General features: G+C 43.3%; 1 protein-coding gene across 3 annotated transcripts in view; it reads right to left on the bottom strand.

Moving 5' to 3' along the window:
- The window catches only part of CLCC1 (chloride channel CLIC like 1), a 282,668-nt gene that overhangs the window by 31,217 nt on the left and 223,976 nt on the right, over nt 1–27,475 (bottom strand). For 2 of the 3 annotated variants that reach the window (XM_085602214.1, XM_085602215.1), the window contains exon 10: nt 21,960–22,268. The exons of the other annotated variant lie outside the window; for it this stretch is intronic. In XM_085602214.1, the coding sequence (XP_085458340.1) occupies nt 21,960–22,268 (309 nt within the window). The remainder of the gene's footprint in view (nt 1–21,959; nt 22,269–27,475) is intronic. 3 annotated transcript variants of the gene reach the window in all.

Here is a 27,475-nt window from a genome sequence, read left to right as displayed (position 1 = left end):
TCACTTATTGTGTCCTTTAATGGTAAAGGACAATATAGGGTTATATAAGCTTGCAATTACATGTCCACACCTTTGATATAAGGCACCCTGCTGCCTGGGCTTTAGGAGGCCTTCCTTAGGAGTGACTGGCATATATCAGAGATAGTGCATTGACTTTGCCACACACAGTGAGAGCAAAGTCAAGTTCGAGCTGCAGTCTGCAACGGGACAGCTGCTGTCAGTAATTTACTTGGGCCACTCAGGGTGGCACAAACAGTGCTACAAGCCCTGGGGACACCGTTACTGGGAGGCTTAGTATATGGTACCAGTGGTATCCAGTGCATTGGTATGCCCCGGATACCACTCGTATCATATACTAAGGAATTATAAGATGGGTAAAGACATTGTCGGTTGGGATTGTCAATTTACACAACAGTTTTATGGAGAGAGCACTGGGGCCTGGTGCATTAACAGTCATAACCATCAGCACTGGAGCAAAACGTGGGGGGTGGGAGAGTGACCATCCAAAAAGGGAACTTTACTACAAAGAAGATTGGCCTAAATAGCTCAGCAGCTATCCCAGCCAGAGCGATAGTCAACCACTCATTGGGCTTCTGAGTATTCCAATGCAACCTGATGAAGTCATATGTCAAATCTACAGTAAACAGAAAAACAAAGTGGTGATAATAGACCCTGCAAACTATCAACTGATTTTCAGTAGCCCCTTCATAACCAAGAGCACCAAAATATCTGCCTTCACTTAAATATCATTAATCGAAGGAAGCCATATTCCTAAGGATTACTAAACTGCATTGTCATCGTAATTACAAAGAAGCCACTTTGACTGTCATTCAGGTAACATCAAAACTGCCTTTAGTTCAAATGGAGTTGCTGAACATCTCTTAAGATTACTTCTCTGCCTTTGGCACTTTGCATTACCCTACAATGCTAAGCATACTTAACATCATAGTAATGAAGGGTACAACCCTGCACTGGATTGCCTCCTACCTTGCACAAAAGATTCCTAATCACCTCACTGCTGGCCTTCTTTTCAGGACAGTTACCCCCGTTGCCAATTCCCCACAGGTTGAAACTTTAGCCAACTCCTCTTCGATATGTACCTTAGCCTTCTCACAGGCCTCATCACATCCATCAACATTAATTGCTACAATTATGACAAGGACATGCACATCACCATAAAGCTTGCATACTCAGCAAATTTTGACAACTGTCACATTGGCCATTGCCTCCAAGCTGTCAACCACTGAAGGCTAACTGATCGCCTCAAGTTAAACTGAGATACTTGGATGCAGAAAGGGAACCAAGTAATACTTCTCCATTGTCCAGCAAACTCCACAACCCAACAATATGGGAATGATTATGGTCTCCAAACTCCTTGTAGCAAAAGTAAATCAAGGTACAAAGGAAACATTCTCAATCATACGGTCACTTCACGGACTCTTTCCTTGAATAGTTTTGCCGCAGAGTATGGGCCACTATCGACTTAATGCTTCTCCATAATAATGTCAACAGCCATTTACTTCTGAATCCCTCTCTACCTGCTTAGAAGGTGGGAGAGAATCCAAAGCACAGCTCCAGAAAACTGCTAAAGTTTCATATCCGTAACAACATTTTACCAGCCCACCAATCTTTTTCAGTTGCTGCCAATCATTACGCCAATCATATTTACTGCTGTTTGAAATGTACCATCAGCCATCCATTGTACTGGGCAATTCTTCCTTCAACATAATCTTTTTTTTTTTTTACCAACCTAGGTTTCTACATTCTAAAGCGACCCACTTCTCGACCTTACATTCCATCAGAAAGACTTGCACTGGTAGAAGGTGTTTCTCAGTCTAGATGGCCAAGCAATGGACCCCAAATTCTGCATGAATATGAATAACTGACAACCACCTTGAATTTTAGAAAGTCTTAAAAACTATATTCAATTCCAATCAAATGCATCACATGAGAAAATATTGCTAATAAAATGGGACATACTCAATTTCAAAGCCGTGGCTGTACTTGTACCTTTCAGCACCACCTCATGTGTAATCACGCCTGCAAGTTCAAAGCAGGTTTTTCATACTCCTTACACCCAAAGCTTCCAAAGAGGCTTCTCACACCTCCAATTAAGTTCAATCATGCTCACCAACAGGGTATCCTTGATGGTTGATAAATATTGGTGCTCTTTGCACACTCGTCAGCAGTATGAAGCAATATACAAATTCTGCAAATCAATGCAACACAATAACTTTTTTTCACCTGCCAATGGATAGGGAGTTGGAGGTGAAATAGAGAGCCACTGCATCTGAAAGTTATACCTAAAATCCTTTACAACTTTATTTTACGAAAGAAGCCGAACCTCATACTGTTGAAGCACCTGTGTTTAAATTAAGCGTACTGGGGAAAGTTGACTAGTGGATGTTGCATCGATGCCTTTGATACTACCATTTCACAGGAGGCAAATGTTTCCATTCTCCCTTAACTGCCTCTGTTGCAGCGACATACTTTTTTTCCACTGGCAAAGTATACAAATCTTGGCTGCAATCATGGGTATTCCTGTGAGTCCTGTATGATAGCCATTCCTGGCTCCCAGGGAACAGCTATCCGATTGGGTTGATACTGTCTGACAAGCTCCTTCCCACAACGTTTGGCATTTCCTACAGGATTATATTATGTGCACCACATCTGCCTCTTCCTTGTCAAATTGGGAGTATTTCAAGTGTGTATCTGTCGCAGTTTATCAGTCTCTCCAGGGCCCAGTTACAATCATGGAGAAGTTTATATTTTGTTAACTTCAATCCTGCCTGCTGTCCCTCTGTTTCTTTGCTTCATATTTAACACCCAGTCTTTTTGTTTATTCAAATAAGATATTTGCATTTCTTTTAAGAGTAATATTCTTCATCAATTCTGGCGTATATTGCCTTTACCAGTCCTCTATATTGTGCCCAGTCTCTGTTTTTCGGGGCCCTTTTGGGGTTTTTGTGCTCGACGTCTCTCCTACCTTGTCAGACGTCTTCTTATCGGTCTCTGCGACCGTGAAGTCATCAGGTCCCTCGGCGACGTTGTCTTCATCGTCGGTGGAGAGGCCCAGGTCGTACAGAGACGGGGCCTTACCCTTGCCTTCCATGTTGTAGTTGGCTCTCCTCTGCCTCTCTCTCACCCTAAGTGTCTACGGTGTGAAGGCGGAGCAGGCGTTGCAGTCTTTGCTCTCGTGGTCGACTGGCAGGCAAAGGTTGCAGACCGTATGTTGGTCCTTCTGCGCGTACGTGTGGAGGCAGTTACGGCAGAATTTAAAAGGTGTTTTGTCCATTCTTGCGCTCAGTTTTCCTGAGTGCGCATTCTCCGTTGGACGTCGAAGATCTCGAGGTTCTCCTCCTTCTTCGTCGTCCCGGCTCGATGTTCTTCCTGTCTGTAGTCTCCTTTAATTTTCCTCTGATGAAACTCGTGCTCTTCTTCTTTCTTCGTTAAAAAACTCTGGAGCTTCTCGGTGACGATCCAGAGCCAACGGCGGAAAAAAGAATCTGAAGATGGCGCCCCAAGGTGGGACTTCCGCAGGAAGCATGCCGACGTCACGAGAAGTACACCAAATGGTGGGACGTCGACGCCCACCTGGGCTACAAAAAAAAAAAAGACAAAAGAAAGACAAAAGAAAGACTATGATTCCGGACCCAACCACCAGACTGCGGAATAATGCACAGCATAGTGAATCCAGAAAGATTCACGCTGCAAAACGACAGAGTTCTGCAACATATGTACTGCCGCTAGCTGCACTTTTTAAAGACAGCGTGCCACATGCATATCCCTCGAAGTCGGATTTCCTCGCATATCAAAATGCGCCATTTTCTGTTGAAATGTTTGGAAGCCTCCCCCATGTCCCAGTCGTCAATTGTTCAGTTTTATTATATAATGATTTTATTTCAATTTTGTTACAATCCAAGCAAAGACCATTAGCACAGTGAAAGGTTAGTTTCCAGCCTTTTCTTCATTTGCTGTGTAATATATTTTTTAAGGATTTTCACATATGTTTCTTCCTGCTTCCTTCATTATGCTGGAGTGGGACCTTTATTTGGTCTTAATGTTTTCTGCCATCAAGCCTTTCCGTTTGCTTTGTTCGCCCTAAGTTGGCAGGGTATGCCCTGACATGGGTCCCTTGCTCACTTCGCCACTGGATTCAAGCTAGCCTGGCTGATGAGGGGTGTTACCCTGAAACCGGTCCCAGGATGCTGGTTTCCGGTTCAGGGAAGACTTGGTTTGGCAGTTCGGGCTGGACTGTTCCCATGAGGCACAGGGTCAAGACTGATTTGCATATAGCTGGGTCTGAACTGAGGTGGCGAAGTGAGCGAAAGAACGATGATAGATTCAACCCAGATCTGTGACTGGGGGTGAGTGTCTGAAAAGTTTCAGCACTCCGTCCATCATCTCCTTATGTTTGCATCAAGCCTTTCCACTCCTGTACTTTAAGGCTACTAACCTTCAAAACTGTATTTCTTATAGTCTTCACATTCTGTGCGTCGCTTCAGCAAGATTCTGGCTTCGTTAGACCAGCCTCCGTATACATACGTATCTTTTTTCCTGACAAGTAAGTAGGACCTGGGCTTCCTTTCTTCCGAATGTAGTGTCACTTTTCCACACAGGTCAGTCCATCTCAATCATTGCATTATTTCTCCTCTGCGGTGATCTAAAGAGGAGGAGATGCTGCACCATGTGGATTTATGGCATGCCCTTATGGTTTCTTTGACAGTACTAATGTGTACAGAACACATTATCAAATCTTTGTTAGGTTCTCTGAAGGGAAGAAAGCATAGGCAGTTTGAAACGCAGAGCTTATTGTGATGAAGGTCATAGGACTCATTCCACTAGTGAATACCGCCACTATGGGCCTGGATTGGGGTGCTCCGGTCTTAGACATCTGCCAGTCTGTCATATGGGCATCTGTCCATACTTTTACCAAGCACTACTGTGGAGATTCTGATGCCTGCAGAAAGGGTAATTTTTCCTGCTCGGCAATGCAGGACCCACAAGTGTAACTCCACTCCTCAGACACAGCTCCTTGGAGGGGGCATTGCTTTAGTATGGATTCAAAAGGAGAGAAACCTGCGGTTACAAATATCTTTCAGAAAATTAGGTTACTTACTTTGTTCATACTGCTTCTGATGGATTCTCTGTAACTCTAACCACAGATTTCTCACTGCCTACTTGCCTTCTCGTTCAGAGGCGTGGAATAATGAGGTCCCAAGTTAGTTTCTGCATTCTGCTGGTACGATCTCAATCTTGTCAACCACGCTACTTGTCAGAGGGCTTGAAAAGGATCAAGAGACGACTGATGTCAGCATACAGGGTTAGTGCCTATATGGGCTGCATGTTGTACTGTCCAGAGGGAAGGGAGTTACGATGGCGCCATCTACCGGAATGCGAAAGGTATTGAAATAAATTCTGGATCCTGAGTACTCACCATAAACAGAGTTTCTGCAAGTAAGTAACTTATTCATCTAGCTTCCCTCCGACTTACCTGGAGACTCTTCTTTGTCCATGAAGTTCAACAAACAGTGCCTGTTTTTAGGTTCAGCTTGGTGATCAGCAGTCTGGTGCACTTGACATACGTGGAGAGTAACAATTTGTTATTATTAGCAGGATTTTGTAAATGACTAAAGCTAGGTATGCAATTGAGGATTTGATACATTTAATAATATTTCTAAGAATAGTATCCATATCTCTGTACTTCCTGAACATGTTTAGCTTCAAACTACTTAGGATGCTTGTCAATTTGCATTCAGGATTTACTGTGTTTAGCTTTACATTTAAGATCTTTGTTCTGAGAGCTCATTTCTGTTCATCTGAAATCCTCGGATGACATTATGACAAATCTTTGGAAGATGCACATGTCACAAATGAAATAGGTGGGAAAACATGCCCATATCAAATAACGTAAAGGAGTGACATTTCTGTAGTGCCAAGTAATTTTACTATGCCATTTATGCAAAAGCAGTTCTTGCAAGAATTAAGATTAACACTGTGCACTGCAGTTAAAGACACATCCCACTTTTGTGACACCAGAGTTTTACAATGTGCATGTGAACAGGGTCCGTTTGATTTATACTTTGTATAGGTCGAAATCATGAATCTTCATTGAGACAGAGGGCCTGATTAAGTTAGCGGAAAGGATACTCCGTTGCAGCCAGCTTGAAAGTCCATGCCTCTGGTTTAGAATCAGGTGGACTTTAGTACAGAGTCAGAGACTATTCTGTCTTCGCTGCTTGCACAGACCTCCAATGGCCAGACGAAATAAGGGCCATAGGGGGTTTGGCCATGTGTCTGCCGGCCGTATTTAGGTTAGACAGACATATAGCCAGTTTCCACTGCCAGTCACCATCATAAAAATCGTGGCTGTAAGGGGGGGGGGGGGGGGGGGGAGTAAAAACTTTTAAATGACCCAAATACTATGGGAGAATGCTCCCATGGTGAGGTAGTCATTGTTCTTTTTAGTGTCCAAAAGAAAATGGGGAGAGGATGTGGCCTTACAGCTAGAGCGGTCGACCTCGTCGCTGGGGAACCGGGTTCGAGTCTCGACAGGGATGCTCAACATTCTATGATTCAAGGCAAATTATTTAATCTCCCCGTGCCTAACAAAAAAAATCAATGTGTCCATCTGTAACGCAACTGGTTCTCATTTAAAGTGCTCGGATACCTTCGGGTCAAGTTTGCACTATATAAAAACTCCGGGGAAAAAAAAAATCCTGCTTTGGGATGTTTTTTTTTTCAAATACAAAAAATAGTTATAAGTCTCCATCATGTGGACGGAGCCGTCCATCAAATTTACTATGCATTTCCAGAAAGCGATGTAACCGGCATTTCCTGGAAATCTTAAAGATATCCACCAGGGCAGCGGACATTTCTACATATAGCAGACAGAGTATCCTCAACATGGTGGGAGTAAAGTATTCTGCCGTGGTGACAGTAATTATTTTGTCCCCCAATAATTAAATCAGCCCCAGAATCTTATATACATTCATTGTAAGACACAGCAGATGAATACATTTATAAAATACTCAAGAGTGTAAACACAGAGTGAAGCCTTTTTACATACAAATGTTGCCCTTTTCTTTTAAGAGAATCTATGTGAATGTAACCGACTAATCTTTCTGATCACATGGCCATGTTTAGTAGTACTGGCTTAGTAAAGCTCCCTTAGCAGAAATCAACTTCCAGCACATATCCCTATCACACAACAAGTATGGAACAAGTTTTAACATAAGCCAATAATAGCATCTGTAGTGTGACGTAGTAAAGCCCCATCAACACTCACACAGCCCAAGCACATTCTCTTGATGCACATGACAAGTTAACCAAAATGAATGCAAAATAGTGTGGATAAGTCAATGACCTGTTTCCACAGAACTGCAGAATAAAGCACAAAAGGAATTCAAGACAGAGTTGAAGCAGGTCTTGTATATACCTACACTGAGCTACTCAACACACTTCCCAATCACTGAATGTGCTGTGGCCAGCAGCTCTGTCAACTGCAACAACTTCCTAAACATTGTTGTGGATTGCCAACCACAAGGTTACAAAGGTCTGAACAAATCCCTCAAAATATCCTAATTCCTGCAATCTGAAACACTGAAAGCTCAGAAAGTGGGAGAATTCAACCTGTAGCTTGCCAAGCTCTCAATCAAGTGGGCCCCAAACATTGTCAAAAATATGCTGATCTTGGACTTTACTCAAATAATATCCCTACACACTTATTTGGTCACATATGCGGTTAGACACCTCAATTCGTATTTTGCATGCGTTCAGACAGCCATTTCACCTGTATTGGTAGAGAAAACACCTTTGCCACAATAGCAAAGGATTGTCCACCTCATTTAGCCATCATCAAGTGTTGGTAGATCTATCCATACACCACCAGGCAATCGCCAAGAGCAAGACCAAATTCACCTCAATGGGGAAACATATCCACAGATCCAATTCTACTGTGACTGGCCATTAATGTGGAATTGGTATCACAAATGTTAGTTCTGCAATCAAATTTCCAGTACATAAGAAATGTGGGGTTGAATCACCATGTCAATAATATTTTAAGGATTTTTGAAGGACTTCCTGTGCAAGAATGTCATGGTTTACCTGGTGTTCTTGCTCAGAGGTGATGCTGTTGGAAGTGGGATGGGCCAGCCACTCTTAACTAGAGGCCAGTACCATGCCATCTTTGGTGGCGTCATGACTGCCTGAAGTGTTCTAGACGGCCAAGTTCCTAGGTGGTTATTCATAACATTCCTTGAAATCATTCTGTCTCTCAAATAGGATTGAATACAATTTAAAAACATTAGTAGATTAGGCTTCTAGGAGATAGACAAAGCAGTTGAGGAAAAACCTGAGGTCTTCGCCAAACATGGAAGATCTATCCTAGAAATCCACCACTACTACCTATCCAACTCACTTGCAAGCGGACCCTATTCAGATGAAGCAAACCAAAGCTGTCAACCATGTCAGATAAAGTTGGCTCAACAAAGAACTGGCCAACCTGAAAAGTGTAAGCCAGAAGAACAGTGGCTAAAAGCAGTATTTGAAGAAAATAAAACCCAGTGCAACAAGCACCGGTGGGATATCACAAAGCCAGAAAGAGGTCAAAAGACCTTCATTGTGAAGTACCAACCAAAACAGCAGTAATTATCACCATATTCCAGACCTTTTACACATGGATGCCATGGCAAAAATATAACTTGACATTCAACAATGTTCCATCTTAACATTTTTCTGGTACCACACCACATATACAGTCCCCCTCTATAGACATTAAAACAAGTTCAAGAGATTAATCTATTTATACAAAGGTAACCGGGGTATCTAACACAACCGCACCTATCACACCGTGGGTATTAGTACAATTACTTGTACTCTTGATGTGCAGGGATTAACAGAAGTCAATCACCACAACTGCCAAATAGGATCCGTGACAGACCATTCTCCTGAACAACTGTAAAGTAACTGATCAACTGCCTCAGAAACATATTTTTAAATGTTATTAACAATACATCTATTCCATAAGAGAATAAAAGTGTCCATGACATGATTTATTATCTTCCTCCTTATTTTCTCTTTGGAAAGTTTGACAACATCCTTTCTTTGTAGAGTTTAGTCAATGGATTTAATTCATTATAATTTCAGGCTTAGATTATCATCCTTCAATTACTTTTCAGGTTAGTAAGGTGTCCCTTAATTGAAGAACCATAAACGTTCCTGTGTTCCCCAGAGTGAATGATAACAATATCGCAGTCTATTAGAAGTCCTGAGGAAATATGAATTTTTATGATCGATTGTGTCCCCTATCTTAGACCCCAACGGCTCCATGTACATGCTACAAGTACATGTATGTTCCCTCCACTTCAAGCTATGAAGACGCAAATACAATTGTGTCCAACGTCAACATGTCCTCTTTCAGATCCGCCATGAATGGGTCGGATATTCCGTTCCCAAGTATGCCTTGCCACCGTCTTTATATGGTATACTTTTCACGTTCTTCAGCTCTGGCAAGGTAGGCCCTGAATTCTGCCATCGAGCTTTTCCTGCTCCAGCCTGGACCTGTATCTGTATCCATGACCTTTGTCTTACTTCCTGCGCGGCTAACGGTGCCTGGCCCGGCCTGTTGCCTGCCAAAGACTGTATTCAGCCTTCAAGTTATCTGCTCCGCTCCTCGAGAAATGCATTCCTGTCTAGTAGTTTAGGTAAACATCCTTCCAGCTACAGAGCAAAGGGCCCGGCCTTACTGTCTCCGTGCAAGTAATTCATGGCTTCTGTTGCCATGGTAGGCCCATGCCCCCTCGCATCTCATGTAGACACTTAGACGCTTATACACGCACTAGTAGTTAGTATAGGATAGCCTCTGCCTGAGAGACCTTTCCTTCCAGATAATACAGTTCCTTAAACACAAGATATTAGATACGATTTGGGATTAGGTTGTTCTGACATCCCAGACTTCTGTCTCCTCATGTAGGGCTAAATGTCAAGTCCCCTTCACCCTCCAGTTACACGTCAATCACACGTCATGCTACTGTGCGCGCATCTCTGCCAAGTATTTCTGCTGATTTTGCAGGATTCTCTTATGGATCCACCCACTTGTGTCATCATCATAATGACGTTTCTAGTACATGCCCTCATGCACGCCAATTGTAACGCCTTTTCATTACGTATGTGTATTCTTATCTCTCTTCTCAGCTGTCACGCCTTCTGCATATGTCTTCACTGTAATGCATTTACTATATATATGACAACCTGTCAATAAAGTATTGCTCTATCCCTTCCCGAACCTTCGTGGTGACGGAATACGATTGCCTGGTTCGAACCAATTCCTTTGTAAAGGAATAAACCCATTTTTATAACCTCAAATACCACGGATTCTGCCTCTTATTTTTACTGAGTTATTCTTATTGGATTTTACCGCATAAATTAAGTCTAGGTAATTAAATTTACCACATAATTGGCGCCCGAATAGGGACACCTCTCACACCCCACGCGCCGGAGGTGCGTTGCAGACCCGGTCTCCTGCCACAGCCGGACGGACAACTACGCGTACCCGCAGGATTTCCTGTATCTCCCTCAGGCCAACGGGGGTGACTGAGGCTGCGATCAACACCCAGACGAGGCGGTGAGGAGTGCGGAGGATCCCGACCAGAGCCTAGCTGAGAGAGCAAGATCCGAGGTATACAGAGGCCCACCAGGTTCCGAAGTCCGAAGTATCGAGTCCAGTCCAGTTTGGTCTAGTCCAGTCCAGACTTCCGAGGCCTTCTGTTCCGTTCCGTGCTTCCCGGTGAGTACCGTTGCTGGGGACGCATCTAGACGTGCGCATTGGTTTGTGCCGGTCAAGACGGGTTTGGGTACACAGACCTGGTCTGCACTGTTTCAGCAGTGTATCTGTGCTGTTTAGCAGTACATCTAGTATTATACAGTTAACTAGCTTTATTCTAATTATCATTGTTCGTTCTAAAATGTATTAATATGTTTTAAATGTCGTGGTATGAGTGATTGTTCGATCTTCATTACTGTGTTTATTGTATTAAGTGTGTTCAAGTCTGAGTAAGAATCAAGTAGCAAGGTTTAAGATGCCGTTATTTTCAAAATTAAGACAGATAAAAACTAGAAAAGGGATACTCGAGGAAGCCGTTCCCATTCCACCTAGGGACACTCCAGGGTACTTTATGTACCATAAGCATGGCCTAGATGCCGTATTATATCTCGAATTATGGGTAGACTACACCAAGGATTTAGCAGAGAATCAGAGATGGCCCACTACTGGGACATGGGATGCAGATTGCATCATGAGAGTAGAAGAAGCATTATGGAAAAAGAAAGCCAGACAGTCACAGAAAGATGCCATTGAATTATGGCGTAAAGAATCGCATAGACGCACAGAGAAAGCGCTCAGAAAAGAAGAGAAAAGTAGGGAGGATTCAGAAAAAGCCCGAGAAAATGTATTAATTGAGGAAGGTATCCGAGTAAAAGCAGAACAAGTAGACAGACAACGAAACACTCTTATGAATGGTATGTATCCTCTTCTGGCCGAGGGTTTACCTAAGGCCACCCTGGAAGTACCAAAAGATCTGCCACCTCCATTGCTTCCGACTAAATTACACCCCAAGACCGCAAAGGACATTTTCCTTTCTTCCTATTTAGATGATGTAGCCCCCGAATATGTTAATACTCCGCCGCCACGCACACCACCTGCTAATGGCGCTCGACCCCGAGAAAATCTGTTCCCACTTCCGCAGCAACATACTCCTCCGTCCGTTCAAAACCTTCCGCCCGTTCCTTCACTTCTCCCTGCATCTATTCTTCCTACCTTACACCCAACGAATCCTTTTGGACCTAGCACCTCAGGAGGTGCGACAGGAAGTTTTCATACGCCGCCTTCAGTGCGTCGATTGACTTATAGGGATCTAGCACACCAACGTACACCTCAAACAGCGAATTATGACATACTTAAAGAGCCTCTTACAGATTGTAGATATGATCCAGTACCAGGTAAAGACGACAGAATGATGCTATCATCAGTACGTCTACGACGAGTTGCGAACTATTTAATGATATTACCAGGAATGATTGAACATCTAGACAAAATATATCACTTTGTCCAAACAGGGCAAGGTCCTGAAAGTATTGGCGAGGCCATGGCCTACCAGAAAGTGGACACGCAAAAACTGTTGTTACGCTTCTTTATAAACTGCCTGATAAGACACAGAGATAGGCCAGGTGTAGACGCGGAAGAAATGAGAGCCCTCAACAAATGGGGCCAGAATATAGCCGACGGAAAACATGATAAACAGAATAGTATAGAAAGTATGTACCGAAGGATCAGGAAAAAAATAGAACAAATATGTGAAAAAGAACAGCCTGAAAGAGAAACAGATGCAGATAAAACTGAGTCCTCAGGCGATGAGGAACAGCTAGAAATGACAACAGGACAATTACAATTACCAGCTAGAGAAATGATAGCTTATGTAGGAAAAGGAAGATCCTTCAATAATTCAATACGTCCGATACGTCCAGAAAGTAAGAGAATTTTTCAAGCAGCAATGTCAAACCCAAAGACCCCTGAACATTTGTTTCAGGCTACTGATAAAATACTTCAAGAACGAATGGGGTACCATGTACTCGATTCTATGGATGAACAAGAATTAGCCAGGTCAGCAGTACAATGGGCTGACAGTTCTGATAAATATAGTGATGACGCGCTAGTACATACGTTTTTGAATCTTTCACCAGACGAACAGCGTTTAGCTGGAATATACATGATACAACATCTCCTTATATTATATAAAGGCCAACACTCCGATCCTGGTCCCCTACCTGATATACTGATAGAACTACTCATGAATAAATGGAGAGGTCTAGGTACCGATCTAATTAAAGTAATTCTAGAATATCGACACAGATATAGTGCCTTTTTGTGTCCAGAACATGATCCAGCTCCCTCCATGGAAAGAAAGACGTATTACATAGACAGACAGAATCCCTTACGCGAAGTGCACCCAGTTAGAAATGATGATAATACTTTTAGACGCGTGTTCGTGTACACGCCTATAACTAAAATAGAACTATTGGAAATGAAAAAATTAGTGCCCAGCCATGACAGAGATCCAGCAGGTTTTCACCGTGAAATAAAAGACATGTTACTCATGGGTGATTATACCTATCCTGACATTATGAAAATATTGAAAGTATTATTGCCTGCCGGTATTTACGAGAAACTCAAAGTAAAAGAGTGGGAGGTGGGAGAACAAAAGATTGATTGGACAGCATTAGAAAACGAAGAAAATGCCCGAACTGCAGGCGTAGGGCTTGGAGACAAAACTAAAGCATTACCAGGATTATTAGTACAAGTATTGCCACGTTTATTAACTACGAAAAAGGAAGACTGGGGAGCAATCTCAGCTTGCAAACAGAAACCCGATGAAGACACAAGTGATTTTTATTCCCGATTTGAAAAATGTTTTGGTATTAATAGCGGCCTGAAAGCAAGTAGCGATTCATATCCACATCTTTTTGTAACGAAACTAGTCGAGAATTCCTTGCCTCAGGTTAAGAACAGAGTATTGAAAGTAGAGAGCTCTTGGCAAGCTAATACCCCGTCACAAATGTTACAAATGTTACAGTACCACCAGAATAGAATTAGAGAAGAACAAGAACACGAACAGAGACGTATGAAAGACACGAAAATGAAAATGCTCGTCGCCCAGTCAGTTCCGGCTGACAGTCATAAAAAGGGTGCGACAGTCCAGTAATTCAGCAGTTCCTGTTAAAGGGACATGCAACTATTGTAAACAGCCAGGTCATTATATAAACGATTGCGCAGTTCTGAAACATAATATCTCTACAGGTAAAACCAAGGAGAGACCACGTCCACCTAGACAGGATCAGATCCAACAACAAGTACCTCAGAATGTACAGCCTATGCAAGCTGCACAACAAACCTTAGCGGTACCACAGCCACAGCCTATTGCCGCAACACAGAACACGACACAACAGATGTACCAGTATGCACAAAATGACTATCCCGATTATCAGCGATACACATGAAACAGCCTAGAGAGGGAAGTTGGCTTACCCCTTATTGAGGTTCCCGTAGATCAAGAGGGTCCTTATGTACATAGTCAAGTATTAGGGAAAGACAGAAAGTTCTTAATTGATACAGGGGCAAGCAGAACAACTATAAGTCACGACGAGGTTCCAGGGGAACCCCTCTCAGGCTCACAGAATATTTCCCTTGGATTTTCAGGAAAGCCTATTGTTAATGAAGTATCGCAACCTCTTCCTCTTGCAGTTGGACCATTGACACGGACTACAGATCTATTGCTTACAAAATCATGCCCAGAAAACTTGTTAGGTATAAAGACACTGAAAGCTCTAGGAGCTGTAATATGTTGTTCCCCGAAGGGGGTACGACTATTTTTGCGCTACTTTAAAGGTCACTATGTATTTAGAGACATGGATCACAGGTTACAGAATGTCCCTGCACATTTATGGGCACAAGGCCCTACTGATGTAGGTTGTATGCACATTACACCATATCGAGTCACACTCAAAGCAGGAGTGGTATTACCACGAATTCGACAATACAAGTTACCTCCAGATGCTGTAGTGGCTTTGCTGCAAATAATTGACGACCTCATTGCACAAGGAGTGGTTGTGGAAACCGACTCCAATGTGTGTAATTCTCCTATAATTCCGGTTCTTAAACGAACTGATCCAAAAGCACCTCCAGTTTATCGATTAATTATTGATCTGCGTGAATTGAATAAATGCATTTTACCTCAGTACCCCGTGGTTCCAGATATCTCTTCATTATTGACAGCTATTGATTCAGAAGCAACGTTCTTTACTGTAATTGACCTCAAGAACGCCTTCTTTAGCGTCCCAATCGATCCGGAAAGCCAATATTTGTTCGGATTTAGTTTAAATGGACGAAGCTTTAAATTTGCACGCGCACCTCAAGGATTTACAGAAAGCCCCAGCATCTATAGCCAAGCACTGAAAAGACAACTTGACAGTATCCACATGCCTGTTAACACTACACTGCTTCAGTATGTCGATGATCTGCTGATCACCGCCCGAAGCGAACCCGAATGTGAAAAAGCATCACTGACGGTTTTACATTTTCTGGCCGACAAGGGGCACAAGGTGTCCCCTTCGAAGCTGCAATTCTGTGTTCAGCAAGTTGTGTACCTTGGGCACTTGCTGTCCAAGGGGGGAAGACAGCTCACACCTGATCGCATCCAGTTAATTGTAAACATGCCACCACCCAAGACACAAAAGGAGGTGCGGGCCTTCATAGGTCTCACTTCGTACTGTAGACAATGGATTCCCCAATATGCATTTCTAGTAAAGCCACTCATTCAGTGGACAACCCAGGAGGCAGCAACTTCGACTGTCCTCCCTTGGACTCAGGCACATACACAAGCTTTTGAAGACTTAAAGAAAGCCTTATGTCAAGCACCTGTTTTAGCGACACCATGTTACAGTAAGCCTTTTACACTCTTCGTTACAGAACGTGAAGGTACTGCCTTGTCAGTACTCACTCAGGAACAAGCAGGTTCACACAAGCCGTGTGCTTACTTTTCTAGCACATTAGACCCAGTAGCTCAGGCTCTGCCTACGTGCCTGAAATCAGTCGCAGCGACAGCTTTAGCAATCAGACAAAGCGATTCCATAGTATTAGGACATCAATTGACAGTGCAAGTTCCACACTCCGTGGAAGTTCTTCTAAACCGAACTCAGACTCAGCACTTGACTATAGCACGACTGACAGGTTACGAATTAACATTGTTTCAGCCACACATAGAAATCAGACGCTGTAGTACATTAAATCCTGCCACACTTTTGCCATTAAGTGGAACAGACCCATTGACACATGATTGCGTTGAAGTCATTACTATTACGACGAAACCCAGACAAGACTTGACAGATGTTCCATTACCAGATCCAGACCTAACACTTTATGTGGATGGTTCATGCATGAGAACAAGTACAGGAGAATTAGTGGCCGCTTACGCAGTCACGACAGACACCGAAGTTATTGAAACGAATTGTATTGACACATTGTCAGCTCAAGCAGCAGAGCTCATCGCTCTGACACAAGCCTGTATTCAAGCCACAAATAAGAGAGTTAACATATACACAGATTCACGTTATGCATTCGGAGTTGTACACGACTTCGGAGTCCTTTGGCGAGAGAGAGGTTATTTGACTTCTCACGGTGCCAACATTCAACACGGTCCCCTCATTCAAGCTCTGTTAGATGCAATACATCTGCCTACTTCGATATCTATCATGAAGTGCAAGGCCCATACAAAAGTCACCGATATCATTTCCCAGGGTAACGACCTAGCAGACCGAACAGCTAAGCAAACAGCACAGAATCGAACTCATGCAACTGACTTGACAAAGACAATAGTTCCGACCTCGACACACTGCATGACAGTTAGGGATCCCGCCCTTGATGTAATTGACATACAGACACATGCTACGCCAGAGGAAATCAAGAAATGGACTGAACTAGGAGGGATCCAAACAGATCAGGGATGGATGACGAAGGGAAAATCTACATGGTTTCTCCCCGACTCAATGGTTCAAGTTATCATTAACACAATACATAGTCCAGCACATCTAGGAGAGAAAGCTATGTTAGACAGTATTCAAAACATTTGGTTTAATAAACACTTACGAGCTGTAGCCAAACAGAAAGTCCGTACTTGCATGATTTGTTGCCAGTTCAACCCAGGTAAAGGCGTTCCTGTAGAGCAAGGTGGATTTCAACCTCCTGATCACCCTTTTGAAGTCCTCCAGATGGATTATATCCAGATGGAACGATGTTGAGGATTCAAATATGTCCTCGTAGTTGTATGCGCTCTTTCCCGTTGGACAGAAGCATATCCAGTCTCAGATTACACTGCCCCGACCACTGCCAAGCAGCTGGTTCGTGAATTCTTCCCACGGTATGGTTTGCCCCGTATCGTGTACTCAGATAATGGGCAACCGTTCTCATCCGAGCTAATGAAACACATTTCACTCCTGTTAGGCTATCAATGGAAATTCCACTGTGTCCGGCATCCCGAGGCAGCAGGTCTCGTGGAACGTCATAACCAGACTCTGAAAATTCGACTTTCTAAAATCTGTAGAGAGAAAGGCGTCGACTGGATAGTAGCCTTACCAGTTGCACTCTTTTACATGAGAATGGTAGCACATTCTCGAACAGGGCTATCCCCGTACGAGGTGGTCTTCGGTAGGCCACCAAATATGTGGGGGACGCCTATACCTCGTAAAATCACTGATGTTGATTGTAATATGCTGACAGATTACCTTGCTTCCTTGATGTCTGCACTACAATCTTGCCGTTCACAGGTAGCTGCAGCCTTTCCCGACAACACCGAGGTGAAGCCCCATGAAGTGGTTCCCGGAGATTTTGTTTTCATAAGAAATTTCGACAGGAGGAGCCCGTTGGAGCCTCGCTGGCAAACGCCGAAATTAGTACTCCTGACCACGAGGACAGCAGTGAAGGTCGAGGGTCGCAAGGGTTGGCTACACTCGAGTCATATCAAGAAATTTCATGGACTACCTTCTGATTTGAACTCTCAGCCCTGCCCCCCTCCACAGACTGATTCAAAACTCCCCCTGGTCGAGAACACTGCTTCCCAAAACTATAAACTGAAACTAAGGTCTAGCAAGTCAGACAATTTGATTGTTTAAGTCCTCTCCTAGGTGAATCGGTTAAATTAGTCTTTGACATGTATCCTCTAGACCGAAATCGAGAGAGAGATAGACAGAAACAGCTCAAGAAACGTGCATATTGTAAATCACTTCATAGTCACTGTATAGTGACATTGTTGATTATGTTTTTTCTAAATCTTCTGATTATTGCTGCAAGTATATTGTTACACATATACTATCCTATTTTCAAGCGTGCTCATTCTGCTTACAATGTTACTGCCGAAAATTCTTTTAGCGAATTACCTTCACGTGAGTTGCCTTATAGACTTGCGCTGCGCAACAACACATTCATTAGTATGTTACAACACTCCCATCAGGCCAACAACGTTACTAATTGTTGGATATGTGGCCGACTCCCTCCCTATCAGAAATACAAGGGAGTTCTGCCTCTCTTTCCGTATCCATTCACACACAATGGTTCCTGTGGCGCATGGTTTAGTTTGATTAATTCTTTAGATTCAAATACTGTAGTTTACCAGAGCAACTGGGTATGGGGAAACCTGAACTTAGTTTTGCTTAAAGCCTGTTACCCTAACAAGGAGGGACTTCCCAAAAGGACAGGAACTGACCTAGAAAATGAAGTATATGGATTAGGTAACTTTACACTTAACCTCATGATTCTGAATGTTGAATCCGAAGCTGCATCAGTCTTGCCTGCTATGTCCGTATTACCAGTCAAAGGTGAATTATGTGTAAGAAAGAATGGTTCAGTACATCTGGGTCATAGTAAATGTACTACTGTGATCGAATTCAGTGATAAAGGCAAGTCTACATTTAGAGCTTCCCGTCATTCCTACTTCATTTGTGGTCATACCGCATATATACGTTTACCTCTAGATTGGGATGGTACCTGTTACATTGCATTCCTTCTGCCACCTGTTTTCCTAGCCCCTCCTGACTACCATAGAAATACCCATCTAGTACACAATAGACCCCAGAGAGATCTCCCGATTGTCGACTACACTGAAACAGCATGGGAGCAATATACAGACTTCAATAAAGGTCTCTTTCCCTACATAGGTGTTGTCTCTAATAGTAAACTGATACGTAGATTAACCAGAACCCTTGAAGCAGTAGTGAATGAAACTACCTCTGCCCTAGGCAACTTAACAGAGGAGCAGTCTGCGATGCGGATTGTTGTTCTCCAAAATCGTCTTGTCCTTGACGTCATCCTGGCCGATAGGGGCGGAGCCTGTAGAGTCATCGGATCAAGTTGTTGTGTTTTCATTCCAGAAAACGCGCCATCCGTATATAAAGCCATAACTCGTCTTCATAAGATTGCAAGCCAGATACATCAGAATCCAGGCACCTGGACATGGTCCGGTTGGTTCTGGAGCGTGTTGTCAGCCTGGGGATGGAAAGTCCTATCCTTCCTAGGTATTGGCCTTCTCATAGTATTCAGTTGCTGCCTGTGTCTACAATGTGGACCAGCGATTTGCGGCCTGTGTGCCACATCATGTATTCCACGTTCAAGTTCTCGTTCAAAATCCCGGAAGAAGAAAGAAGAGCAAATGATGTTACATGAACAGATTGATGGATTCCTGAGGATCGATATCTCATGAAGGGTCCGTAGGGGACAAGGAGGGAATGAGGAAATATGAATTTTTATGATCGATTGTGTCCCCTATCTTAGACCCCAACGGCTCCATGTACATGCTACAAGTACATGTATGTTCCCTCCACTTCAAGCTATGAAGACGCAAATACAATTGTGTCCAACGTCAACATGTCCTCTTTCAGATCCGCCATGAATGGATCGGATATTCCGTTCCTAAGTATGCCTTGCCACCGTCTTTATATGGTATACTTTTCACGTTCTTCAGCTCTGGCAAGGTAGGCCCTGAATTCTGCCATCGAGCTTTTCCTGCTTCTGCCTCTGAATGCTCCAGCCTGGACCTGTATCTGTATCCATGACCTTTGTCTTACTTCCTGCGCGGCTAACGGTGCCTGGCCCGGCCTGTTGCCTGCCAAAGACTGTATTCAGCCTTCAAGTTATCTGCTCCGCTCCTCGAGAAATGCATTCCTGTCTAGTAGTTTAGGTAAACATCCTTCCAGCTACAGAGCAAAGGGCCCGGCCTTACTGTCTCCGTGCAAGTAATTCATGGCTTCTGTTGCCATGGTAGGCCCATGCCCCCTCGCATCTCATGTAGACACTTAGACGCTTATACACGCACTAGTAGTTAGTATAGGATAGCCTCTGCCTGAGAGACCTTTCCTTCCAGATAATACAGTTCCTTAAACACAAGATATTAGATACGATTTGGGATTAGGTTGTTCTGACATCCCAGACTTCTGTCTCCTCATGTAGGGCTAAATGTCAAGTCCCCTTCACCCTCCAGTTACACGTCAATCACACGTCATGCTACTGTGCGCGCATCTCTGCCAAGTATTTCTGCTGATTTTGCAGGATTCTCTTATGGATCCACCCACTTGTGTCATCATCATAATGACGTTTCTAGTACATGCCCTCATGCACGCCTATTGTAACGCCTTTTCATTACGTATGTGTATTCTTATCTCTCTTCTCAGCTGTCACGCCTTCTGCATATGTCTTCACTGTAATGCATTTACTATATATATGACAACCTGTCAATAAAGTATTGCTCTATCCCTTCCCGAACCTTCGTGGTGACGGAATACGATTGCCTGGTTCGAACCAATTCCTTTGTAAAGGAATAAACCCATTTTTATAACCTCAAATACCACGGATTCTGCCTCTTATTTTTACTGAGTTATTCTTATTGAATTTTACCGCATAAATTAAGTCTAGGTAATTAAATTTACCACAGTCCAAGCAACAATTTCCAGTTGGATCAATCCTGATAAACTCAGATTTTGCAATTATATTAGCCAGGTGCGCGTTCGGCATTCAAGAGAAGGAGATACCAAGAGTAGCACTTAGGATCAAACCATAAACATGCCTGTTAATGCATGCCTGGATGCCAGCCTGAATAGTACCAGCCCGATAACTGTCAAGGTTCAGGGCCTTGAGAGACACCAAAACTACATTACATAAGATCTGAGATGTGCTGCTCACCACACTGGACAAAGATCAGAAAATCATTCTAAATTCCACATCTTACTCGAGGCATAAGACACATCTGACAATACAATACTAATAAAAAGGCTCCAGGAGTGGACAAGTATATCAGGAAAGGCTCTTTAATGGATCTAGACCTTTTTCCTCCAAAACATCCAATTATCCAAGGGAGGTTGTGGAGTGCTACAATGATTTTCTTTCTCATCGTTCCTGTTCAACATATACAGGAATCCCACAGGCATAGAGCTTATTACATATTGAAGCACACATCCAAGTGCACGTCACTAATGTCCACCTCTATGCAGATTTAAAGAAGGTCGAGAAAAAGCCAATAAATGCCTTAAGCAAGCGTACGCTGTATCCACAAAGGTCTCTTGTGCCTGAATTGAATCAAGAAAAAGATTCTATGCCTCAAAGAGCAAGATAATATAAGTACAGTTAGGGAAAATACAGAACAGCAGTGCAATAAAAGAAATGCAGCTGAGAGAAGATACCACTTCACTACATGCTGCGCCATACAATTCCTAAAATCACAATCCGAGAATAGAGATTGGAACAAGAAACGAACAGGTTTCCAAAGTCTAACTTTGTGTGTAAAAAAACAGTCAGAATGCACAAGACGGGCAGAGTGTGCTCATTTACACTACAGCCTAACCCTCACTATTTAAGAAAGGGCCCTGGGTCTAGAGATACGCTATCAGTGATACAAGGATGGCTAATTTAGGCAAATAATAGAAACATTTTGTGAAGGTTTCCACAAAAGATTTTGTCCATACAGTAGCCTTAGCTATGGTATTGCACAATTTGTTTTGTCCTTCAGCCTCTCTCATTCCACCTAAGAAAATTAGTAACCTACATTAGGGAGAGGGTACTGTTGCGCTATTAAAGATCAGCAAAGTAGTGGGTTATTTTTTTAATGATCCCTCTCCACGCCTCAACCTGTGGTCACGTCAGGTAATAATATTTCCTCCAACAGTATGTGGTGCAAGAAGTGATTTTTCCTTTAAGGTAAAGGAACAGCATCTCACTTAAGTAGCCAAACCTTCCTGGATTGTGTGTATTCACCTTGGATTCTTGCACAGCAAGCACAAATATTACTGTCAAGCTAAGGGGCTGGTTGCTTCCCAGGGAACATTATAAAGTGACAATGCTGAGCATCTCACTAGCTTTTTCCACCTACCCCGCAATTTTCTGCTGCTGTGATACGAGCTGGTTGCAGTACTTCTGGGTTCATATTATTTGGTCTGTTTTGTAGATTACGGTGTCTCGCTCTTAGAGCGGTTCCATCTTCCTCCTCATATCTGTGATTATATAGTCTCAGAAAACGATCTGCATCGCCGCGACCTCCATCCTGTATCTGGTTTTCTCTAGCATCTATTCTTGGCTCCCTTCTTCTCTCCTCTAACGGGAGTGGTTCTCTCTCCTGACCTTCTAAGCGTCGTGTATGAGCAAACTGGGTCACAGTTTTACCTGCACCATAGCAGAAACACTGGAAAAAACACATTTTCAATAAATTTACATTATAAAGTGTTACATTTTTGAAAATACTGCTGACATAATAAAAGCTTTAGTCATTCTGATCAATGAACGCACTGAAAGGCAATGGCACTCTTGCAACCCATGTGCCTTTGTCCATGGGTTTTTCCATTTGCAGTACTCATATTTACTTTTGACATTTTAACAAGAGTATATAGAAATATATGTGTAACCACAAGGGTCATTGGAAAAAAACAGGATAATTAGCAATTTTAGAAAAGGAAGCAAGGTCAACGTTTGCTATAAATAAAATATAACAGTATAAACTAACTGAGCACTCTCTTTCTCTGGCTCTCTGTATTTCTCCCTCTATAACATGGAGAGATGAGATTAAGAGCATACATGATGAATTCAAGAGGATGTATTAAAAAATAAAGGCAAGGAGCATAATAAAAAGCACACCAACATGCTCATTACTTCAATCACGATCAACAATTTACTTCATAAAAACATTTTTACCAAAAGGGCTCTTACAAAGAATCCAGACAATGAGGCACAGTGGCAGATGTAATGGTAAAAACTGCTTATGTATCTGTGTCGTTAGCCCTAGGTCAAATACTTTATGGTCGTTTTCCTTTTAGATGTTCTTATAGCTTCTCCACCTCATAACCATAAATCAAAGAACACGCACAGGAGTACAGTGTAGTGCACAATTCCTGCCCACAGTCAGGGACTCATGGTTCGGAAAGAATGACTAAGTTACGTTTAGTGCAAAAATATCACTCAATCATTTGGGGATATATGAAAGAAAATGTCGGAGATACCCCACATTGACTTCTTCAACTACCACAAGGGATACAAACCAATAAAGACAAGCCATGTGGCAGGAGCAGTGTAGACAAACAGTTCAATTGTTCCCAATTTAGAATGCAGATGCTCTATAAGTAGACCAGAAACATAAGCCAAAAGTAACAAAACTTGTCTCTAAATCTGGAAGATAAGATCTATTCTGTTCCAAGAACAACAAGTGGATGTGAGTGACAAATATATACATTATCTACTGGCGGTCGCCAGTAGATAGTTATAGTTAGGACCGTGTTTCCATAGGAAATCCGCAACATTCTATTTGGAATAACTTTGGCGCCGATTGACGAATCCTCGCGAAATTTTCAAAATAGGTGGGGCGCTCCGCTCCGCTCCTTCCCTGAAAAGTCTCGGAGGGATTCGTCAAGCGGGGGCTGAGAAAAAGGGGGGTCGCAAAACGCGTTTTCCCCATGCATTTTTCCATAGGACCTTTAGTCCAAGCTACAGCCCGAACGGCTGAACAGAATTTCTTGAAATTTGGCAGAAAGGTAGTCCTCAGGTCAGGGATGTGCCTTTTGCAGGTCTGGTGTAAATCTGTTCAGTATTTCCTGAGAAAATAGCATTTAAAAGCATATATATATATATCTATAGGCGCGCTCCGTGCGCGTACGGTAAAACTTACCGTACGCGCACGCTGCCGTGCGCGATTCTGATTGGTTGTTAGATCTTAGTAAACATTCGAATCGGTCGAAACCAGGAAGTGTCGGCCGCCATTTTGTCTCTCGCAGTGTGAGGGGATAAAAAACAAAGGTGGAGAACGTGAAAAGGGGGCAGGGTGGACAGTTCCTGACCCCTTAGCCTTTGTCAGGGGGTCCCAGAAGGACCCCTACGGGCCAAAATGTATTTGAATTTTTTTACGAAAAATCGCGCAGTACGCGCAGCGTGCGCGTACAGTATAAACTGAATAATTCCGCGAATTGCGTGACTTGGGCGCTCGGTGCGCGAAGCGCACCGTGCGCGCACGGACAAAAACCTTAAAAAAAAAAAAATAAATACATAACTTAGCATTTAAAAAACCGTACAAATTCACTGAAAAAACCATAGGTTTCACACACGTTATAGTTAGGAATTAGCATTTAAAAAACCTTGCAAATTCACTTACAAAACCATAGGTTTCACACATGTTATAGTTAGCTGGACATTTCACTCGTGAAAAACCATTGAAATTCCCCCGTTATAGTTAGTGCAGGCAACTATAACTCACGCGACCGCAATCCTCTGCTGATGACGTCAGATATTACATCACTGATGACATATGTGTCTTTCTGAAAAAAAAATATTTGTAATATATGTATAGCTAAAAATTAATGGAAGAAGACATGGGTAAATAAGTGTCTAAATACAGTGATGTAATATCTGACGTCATCAGCAGAGGATTGCGGTCGCGTGAGTTATAGTTGCCTGCACTAACTATAACGGGGGAATTTCAATGGTCTTTCACGAGTGAAATATCCACCTAACTATAACATGTGTGAAACCTATGGTTTTGTAAGTGAATTTGCAAGGTTTTTTAAATGCTAATTCCTAACTATAACGTGTGTGAAACCTATGGTTTTTTCAGTGAATATATATATATATATATATATATATATATATATATATATATATATATATATATATATATATATATATATATATATATATATATATATATATATATATATATATAATAAATGTTACTTACCTTTGGTAATGATCTTTCTGGTGGGTACTCCATCTACTTGCATATTCATTACCCGTTGAAAATCCCCAGACTTTCAATAGCTCCTCATTGCTAGCGGACGCCAGTCAGTGGAGCTATAAAGCCCCTACCTTGGTGCACTGACCTTCTAGGCAGAAGCGAGGAAATGATACTCAATTTGAGGCACTGTAGTGCAACAATTTAAACTGGAACGTATTTGATTGTAGCCCACGATCATCCTTGAGAACGCACAGGCGGGTGAGATCGGTGAGAATTCTGTAGGTAGACATAGCATTCCTAGAAAGATTGTAACTGAAGAGAAGTAGCTTTTTCGTGTGATGGCGACTTCTACCTGCAGATTCCTCACCTACTAAATAGATTTCAAGGCAGTAATCTCTCCCAGATGGTTGGTATGAAGGCATGATTAGATAAAGAAATCCTGGAGCAAAAAGCATGTGAAATGGCCATGCCGTCTCACCTGGTAATCCAAGCAACAACGCTTAGCGAAAGTATGAAGGGAAGCCCATATTGCCAAATGGTAAAACTCCGCCATGGGAACATCCCTGATGACATCTGATGCTGAAGATGTTGATCTGGTGGTATGACCCGAATTGTCTCCAGGAGTTCTTTATTATGAAGGCATAACCCATCTTTATGTAGAGTACTATCCAGCTAGACTTAGTCACCTTCTTCACCTTCTTGCTATTCTCATACCCCACAAAGAGCTGGGGGTCAGACATTATCATTTTAGTGCGGTCAGTATGAAAAATGACTGCTCTCCTGAGGTCCAGCCGTTGAGGCCTCTCCTCTTTGGTAGAATTAGAGGGAGGGCAGAAAGGAGGAAGGGTAATGGTTTGCCACAGATGCAAAGGCAGGAAAGCTGCTTTAGTTTGAAACATCAATTTGTCCTGCATGAAGCATGTGAAAGGTGGACAACCACTTGGTGCTTGAAACTTACCGAGGTAATGGCCACAAGAAAAAACTGACAGCTGTGAAGGGGCTCAAAGCAGTACTCATCAAAAAGTTTAGAACAAGTTTTAAATGTCATTGGGGCATCACAGAAGGATTTGGAGGAAACAGAAGTAGGTCCCTTCCAGAAACCTAATCATGGGAAATAAACCAGGATAGTTGTCTGGAAGAAAGAAAAGCCGACATGGTGGCAATGTATCCATTGGCGGTGCACACAGCGCAACCATGCTGGGTCAGCGATAGATCAAAATGAAGAAACTCAAACAAATGGTGTTTCAAAGGATACACACTCTGATCTGCACACCTGGGGCCGTATTACAGATGGTGCCTCGGGGGCGCAACGGGCGTTTGCGCCCGCTTTGCGCGCCCCCGTGGCATTTTGGTATTATAGAAGCGGCAGCTCTGTGTTTTCACATGAATACGTTGCCCCCCGGGCAGCGCAGGTCCGTGGCTGCCCAGGGGGCAGCGCATACACCATAATGGGGTGCACTATCAGTGTTTGCGACTGGCGAACCTTTTGAAAGGTGCGCCGGGCACTAACAGTGATAATGTGTAATACGGCCCCTGTTGACAAATCTATTCCACATTTCAGAGGGAGATCGACTTCCTCTGCACTTTTAGAATCAAGTTTATGGGAGGAAACTCATAATAAATTGGAAAATTCCACTTCAACCAACCGTGTCCCCTTAGGCTCCCAAAAGAGGATCCTGAAGGGCACAGAACTTGGGCAAAGACCCTTGTTATGGGCGGCAAAGTGGAACTGTGGTTTATAAATAGGGCTCCCAGTTTTATGGTATTTGTTTTGGTTTAAATCTTTTATTGCCATTTTTAGAAAATCATACAAACAGGCCCCAACCCCGCTAGCGAGGAACCCCTTGCTCAGTCTCAGGGAGAGGGACTATCCCCACCCTTCTCTGCCGCAGCCCAAACTGCAGGTGGACCAACCCGGAGATGCCCTCGTGATCCCCGCTAGTAGTTATGGAGCAAACTTTTATAACGCAGCAACTCCCTCCACCCCTTCCCTAACCCTCTCCCTCCCACCCTCCACGTCCATCTGTCCCGCTTACCCCTTGGTCTCTGCCCCTCTCAGGCCCTACCCCTCCGCCCGCCCCTCAGACAGCCGCAGCAGGCGCAAGTAGCGAGGACAAGTGACTTCTCTTAACTCAGAGGACAACAATGCTAGAAAGGGCCTCCACAGTTCCCTATATTTGGAACCCTCTCCGGCTAGCGTTAGGGTAAGTTTTTCCATCCCTAGGACATGCCACAATCGATATAGCCAGCCCGTAAACGTTGGGATGTTGGCAGTGCGCCAATGAGTACGTATATTCTGCACCGCTGAACCCAACGCTATGGCAATCTGCCGTCCCCTACGTGATTTGAGTGGGTATGTCACAGGGTTTGGGGGGCCCAACAGGGTGTACGCCGGGAAGCGCGGGATCGTAGTGTCAAAGTGCTTGTCAACCTCGTCGAGCACCTGAGTCCAGTATGGCTGGACACTCTCGCAGTCCCAAAGCAGATGGGTCAAGGTTCCTATCTGCCTGCATCCCCTCCAGCAGTGTGCATCTCTCTGCCAATCTATCGCATGTAAGTGCTCCGGGGTGTAATACCAATAGGTCGTAATCTTTGTGAGGGTGTCCGTGAGGCCCATGTGATACGCTGAGTGCCTGGCCCTGTAAGCTATTCCCCCCCCACTCCTCTTGTGTCAA

This window comes from Triturus cristatus, chromosome 4_2 (genome assembly GCF_964204655.1).
Source record: "Triturus cristatus chromosome 4_2, aTriCri1.1, whole genome shotgun sequence".
Classification (NCBI taxonomy): domain Eukaryota; kingdom Metazoa; phylum Chordata; class Amphibia; order Caudata; family Salamandridae; genus Triturus; species Triturus cristatus.
This window is presented reverse-complemented; position numbering and strand designations above follow the sequence as displayed.